General features: G+C 37.1%; 1 protein-coding gene across 1 annotated transcript; it reads left to right on the forward strand.

The window, feature by feature from the left end:
- Positions 1-4373: 4373 nt before the first annotated feature.
- LOC132043160 (uncharacterized) lies at positions 4374-5293 on the forward strand. Its single transcript, XM_059433649.1, has 3 exons — positions 4374-4523; positions 4640-4963; positions 5054-5293. Exons 1-3 carry the CDS (start codon positions 4374-4376, stop codon positions 5291-5293), a joined length of 714 nt encoding a protein of 237 aa, XP_059289632.1.
- Positions 5294-6174: the final 881 nt, after the last annotated feature.

The raw sequence follows: 6174 nt of genomic DNA on the forward strand, positions 1-6174 counted from the left end.
GACTGGTTGATGAACTTCTTTCACCATAATTCTCTTATCTGCCTCAACGTGAGCTAACTTCCCATGGAATGCCAACTGAGAGCATCAGTAACAACATTCGCTTCCCCTTGATGATAGAGGATATCTATATTATAATCCATAAGTAATTCAAGCCATCTCCTCTCTCTAAGATTCAGCTCCCTCTGCTTGAAATTATACTGAAGGCTCTTGTGATTTGTAAAAATATCATTGTGAACACCATACAAGTAGTGACGCTATATCTTTAGTGCAAAAACCACAGCTTCCAACTCCAAATCATGATTCACATAATTCTTTTTGTGAGCCTTGAGTTGTCTGGACGCATAAGCTACTACCCTACTATGCTGCATCAATACACATCCAAGACCAACTCCTGAAGCATCACAATACACTACGAACCCCTCAGTTCCCTTTGATAGTGTACAAACTGGAGCAGAAGTCAATCTGGTTTTCAATCCTCAAAACTTCTCTCACAAGCATCTGACCATTGAAAATTAACTTTCTTCTGAGTCAACTTGGTCAACGGAGCAGAGGTAAAGGAAAAACCCTCAACGAAACATTTGTAATAGCCTTTCAGACTCATGAAACTTCTTAAATCTGTTGCTGAAGTGGGTCTGGGAAAATTCTTCACGGCGTTTATTTTCTAAAAATCCACTCTTACGCCTTCCTCTGAAATGACATGGCCTAGGAACCCTACTGAATTCATCAAAAATTCTCACTTGGAAATTTTTTCATAGAGCTTATGATCCTGAAGTGTCAGCAATACTATTCTGAGTGTTCCGCATGGTCAGTCTCATTAGGGGAATAAACCAAGATCTCATTAATAAAAACTGTGACGAATAAATTGAGATAAGGTTTGAAGACCTTGTTTATAAGATCCATGAAAGCTTCTGGGGCATTCGTCAATCCAAACGACATGACAAGACATTTGAAATGACCATAGCGGATTTTGAAAGTGTTTTTTGAAATATCAACTTCCTTAACCTTCAACTGATGGTACCATAATATAAGGTCAATCTTGGAATAGCACTAGGCTCCTGAAGTTGGTCGAACAAGTCATCAGTTTTGGGAAGTGGGTACTTGTTTTTAATGGTGATTTTGTTCAACTGACGGTAGTCAATGCACATACTAAAACTATTTAAACACAAAACAACAACGCTCTCTAGGAACCCTAACCTCAGTCGAAACCCTAAAATTTTCCCAACCTTTTTTCAGCTACCATGGCCGCCACGTCCACTGTACAGTCTCTACCGGAGGTTGTCCAGTCATCTTTAAACCTACAACCTCCAATAGACAACCTATGCTCCCCCAATATTACGCTAATACCCTAAAACCTCCACAACATAACGTTACTCTTCCTCCATCTCTCAAAAACCTATTACATACTTGCATGGAGGCTCTAGGGTTTGTTGGGATGAAGAAGATATAGAATGAGATGATTTTACGTGAAAAGCTATATTATGCTGTCGTTGAAAAGTTCTCTTATGGATGGCCCGACATTAAAGAACTTAGGAAACTCATTCCAAAGCAATGCGAATTGAAATGTGAATGTCCTAATGGTTTGTTGAGGAATAGATATGTGCTGCTTCGTCCATCTTTGGTTCAAGAATATGTCAATCTCCTGTCAAAGCCAGCTTTCTATATTAATCATATGAATTGGTGGTACCCGATAAGAACATTGAAGTGGGATCTATGGTTTGATCCTGATAAAGAAACAACGATAGCAATTACATAGATTTTCTTTCCATATTTGCCACCTAACTTTTTTGCTAGGGAAGCAGTTTTTTCATTGGCATCAGCAGTTGGTAAGCCATTACAAGTTGACATGGCTATCAAAAATCAGACCAGGCTAAGTTGTGCAAGGGTGAAGGTTGAAGTTGATCTACTTGGTGATTTCACTGAGAGAATTAATGTTAGCATGAAGAAAAAAGGGACTAGTGAAATTATAGATAAATGGATTCCGATAAATTATGATCATCTGGCTAAGTATTGCAAAAGATGTAAGTTACAAGGTGACAATGAGAATGACTGCTTCATTATTGATCTTGAACTGTATCCCAAAGAGGAAGAAGAAGAACCAGAGAAAGATCGGGGTGTGGCTTCAAAGGAAAGTTAGTATAAGAAGACTACTGATGGGAAGGCCGAAGGAAAAGTGGAGAAAGGAAATAAAATTTCTGCATCTGAAAGTGATAGTGCTATTAGCAAAGAAAAACATCAGATGAAGCAGAATCAGATACATAGGAAAAGAAGGTATAAGGGTGGTTACAATAAGCATGTTCAAGGGTGGAAACCTAAGGAAGATTAAACTAAAGCTGATGTTTGTCATTCTAAGGATAAAATATAATCAGAAGTTGCAACTGCCAACATGTTTGATGCTCTGAAGAATAATTATGATAAGGTTGAGGAAGTAAATATTGAGAAGCTGCTTGCTGAACAATAATAGCTCAATAAAAACAAGATGCAAAAGCAGAATCAGGGGAACAACTTCAAAGCAAGATGGAGAAGACTAAGAACAGTAAGACTCAGCAGTTAGAGCCAACATCAAAGGAGAAGGAGAAGGAATCAACAAAAGCTTGGGTGGAGGCTTCTTTTGGTAAGTAATCTAGAAATACAAAAGTTGTTTTGCATTAAGATGTGAAGATAGAAAAAGGGTTGGAGCAAGTGCAAGTAGAAGAAACTCATGAAAATTCATTCAGTACTAGTATGGTTAAGAAATTTTAAGCAATTGGTGGTTCATAGATGATAATGTGTTAGGATTCAATAAGTAAGACAGGAATAATAGAAGAAGATGTAGAAGGCTACACTAAACATTCTCATTGTTCAGTTTCTACTAATTTGGCACCTGACAAACCTTTGGCAGTTATTGATCCTGAAAATGATTAGTTGAATCAGAAGTTGTTAGTAAGAGGAAAGATCCTGATAAAGAGAAGCTTCTAGACAAGGAGGAGGATCATGTTATCAAGGATCCAGGAAAGTTATGTTTGCAAGTTGTAAATCCTATTACAGTACCAGTAGAGGAAGATACATCTTTGAGTCAACTTAGAGAATTGCAGGAGGATGAATCTTTGGATCAAAACATAAATCAAATTGCAAGAGATGGAGATTTATCACCCAAATAGATCAATAATTTAAAGAGTGGTGGGAAGAAAGCTAGGCAGAAAAATATGGTTCCACTATAAGTAACAACAAGAGAGTAGTAAATCTCCTCCCAATAATCAATGATTGATAAAGTTCTATTCTGAAATATAAGATCAGTTAACACTCAAAATTCTTTTGAGAGGTTGACTGAGATTAAATAGGAGACATCATTACTCACTTATAACACTTATGGAACCTTTCCATGGGCCTGATGAAATTGAAAGTTATAGAAGAAGGTTAGGGATTCATAATTCAATGGTTACCATGTCAGAGAAGATCTGGATTTTCCAGCCAGATGATTGGCAAAGGCAGGTTATTATGGATTCAGTGCAACATGTGACTCTTAAAATGACTCATGCAAACTTGCAGCAAAAGGTCTTTGTTACAATTGTTTATGCTAAATGTACTGCTGCAGAAAGGCTGGAGTTATGGGATTTAATTGCTCAAATTGCTCTTGAATGTTCAAGTGCCTTGGATAGTTGGGGGAGATTTTAATGTAATTCTAAAAGCTGATGAGAAATTAGGGGGTCTTCCAGTTAATCATTCTAAAACTGCTGAGTTTGCTCATTTTGTAAACAACTGTGGTATGATGAAATTGAAATTTTCTGGTCGTAGATATACTTTGTGGAATGGCAGAACTGAAGAGGATTGCATTTTCGAAAGACTTGATAGAGTTTTTTGAAATCAGGAGTTCATGGATTTATTCCCATCATCTGAAGTCTCACATCTGATAAGGCATGGATCTGATCATGCACCCCTTCATGTTGTGTGTGATAGTCAAGATGAGGTGGTTGTTAAGCCTTTTAAGTTCCTAAATTTTTGGTCAAAGCATCCAGAATTTTTGGAATTGGTTCAAAATAACTGGTGTTTGGATTTTGCAGCAAAATCCTTTCAGCGAGTTTCGAGGGTAAAATGAAAAAGGTCAAACAAGCTTTGTAAAAGTGGAGTAAGGACACCTATGGCAATATTTTTTTCCAAATTTCAACTTTGAAAGATGTTATCGAGGAAGGAGGCGCAATTTGAACTAAATCCTTCCATAATGAATAGAGCAGCTTTACACAAAGCTCAGGCTAATTTAAATAACTATTTACACTTGCAAGAAGAGTATTGGAAGCAAAAGTCTGGAGTGAAGTGGTTTAAAGGAAGACATTGGAGAGGAAGTAGTTTCATTCTATCAGGATCAATTCAGATAGCAATCTACAAGTGCTAATTATGAGATGCTGAAGAAAATTCCTGCTCTGATCACTCAGGAACAAAATGAGCCAGTTATAGCTCTCCCTAGTAATGAAGAGGTCAAGCTAGCAGTCTGTGGTCTTAATGGTGATAGCAACAGTGGTCCTGATGGTTTCTCAAGTCACTTCTTTCAGGTTTGTTGGCATATTATAGGGGATGATGTGACTAATATGGTGAGAACATTCTTACACGTGGTCAAGAGCTGTCTAGATACAAAACTTACACTAACCTTGTCTTAATTCCTAAGAAGGAAGTGGTCAATTCTTTTACTGACTTGAGACCAATTAGCCTCAGCACTTTTGCTAACAAAATTATTTCCAAAGTTTTGCATGAAAGAATTGTGACAATACTGCCTAGTATCATTTCCAGCACTCAAACTGGATTTGTGAAAGGCAGAAGTATTATTGAGAATGTTTTGTTAGCACAAGAACTCAATAGATATATTAATAAGAGAAACAAACTGCACAATGTGTTGATAAACCTTGATATGGCTAAAGAATGTGATAAGGTGTCATGGATCTTTCTTACAAAAGTTTTATGGCAGTTTGGTTTTTCAGAGGTGGTTGTAGATATGGTATGGAGACTGGTCTCAAACAACTAGTACTCAGTGTTAGTAAATGGTCAATCTCATGGTTTCTTTTAATCTTCTAGAGGGTTGAAGCAGCGTGACCCTTTGTCACCAACTCTATTCATTATAGCAGCTGAAGTCTTGGCCAAAAATCTTAATAGTTTACATGAAGATATTACTTTTCAGGGATATGGCATGCCAAAATGGAATCCTCAGATCAACTATTTATCATATGCTGAGGATACCATACTATTTTGCTCAGCTGAGTCTGTATCTTTGAAGAAGATGATGAAGACACTGAGGGACTATGAGAAGACAGCTGGACAGCTTTGTTAACAATAATAAGATTTCATTCTATGTTCATGGAAAAGTACCAGCGCTGTGGTTGGCAGGATAAGAAGAAAAACTGGCATGAGGAAAGGCTCTTTTCCTTTTACGTATCTGAGATGTCCAATATTCTATGGTAGGAGGAAAATAGTCTATTATGAAAATCTGATAAAAAAAGGTGATGAATAGAGTAATGTCCTGCAAAAAAGTTTTAAATCATTTGGTGGAAGATATATCTTGATTGCACATGTTTTACAGACAATGGTAGTTTATTTACTATCTGCAATGAATCCATTGAAAGGGGTTATAGATCAACTGCACAAGATTTTTGCCAAGTTCTTTTGGTGTAACACTACATGTCTTAAAGGTAAGCACTGGGTGGCATGGGATAACATGTGTTTGCCAAAGTGTGAAGGGGGACTTGGTTTCAGATCACTTCAATATATATCAAAAGCTCTCTTAGAAAAACTTTGGTGGAATTTCAGAACTTCCATTTCTTTATGGGGAGCTTTTATGTGGAACAAGTATTGTAAGAAGTTGCATCCTGTTATAACACAAGACAAAGGAGCATCAAATGCTTGGAAGAAAATGGTGGCAGTTAGAGATGAGGTAGAGCATCAGATACGGTGGCAATTGAATAGCAGGTACTTCTAGCTTTTGGTTTGATTATTGGAAAAAACAAGGTGCTTTATACATTGTAGATAATGAGTTAGCTATTGATGAGGAAATAGAAGTAAAGGAGTTCATATGTGGTGAAGAGTGGAATTTGCAGAAATTTCAGGAATTTCTTCTGCAGAAACTGTTGGTTACATTCAAGATAACATTAGTCCGAAGTTGCGGCAGGTTGATAATGATAAAGCCCTGTGGGTGGTGAAACAAATGGTAAATGC

Source organism: Lycium ferocissimum, unplaced genomic scaffold, assembly GCF_029784015.1.
Source record: "Lycium ferocissimum isolate CSIRO_LF1 unplaced genomic scaffold, AGI_CSIRO_Lferr_CH_V1 ctg21529, whole genome shotgun sequence".
Lineage (NCBI taxonomy): Eukaryota > Viridiplantae > Streptophyta > Magnoliopsida > Solanales > Solanaceae > Lycium > Lycium ferocissimum.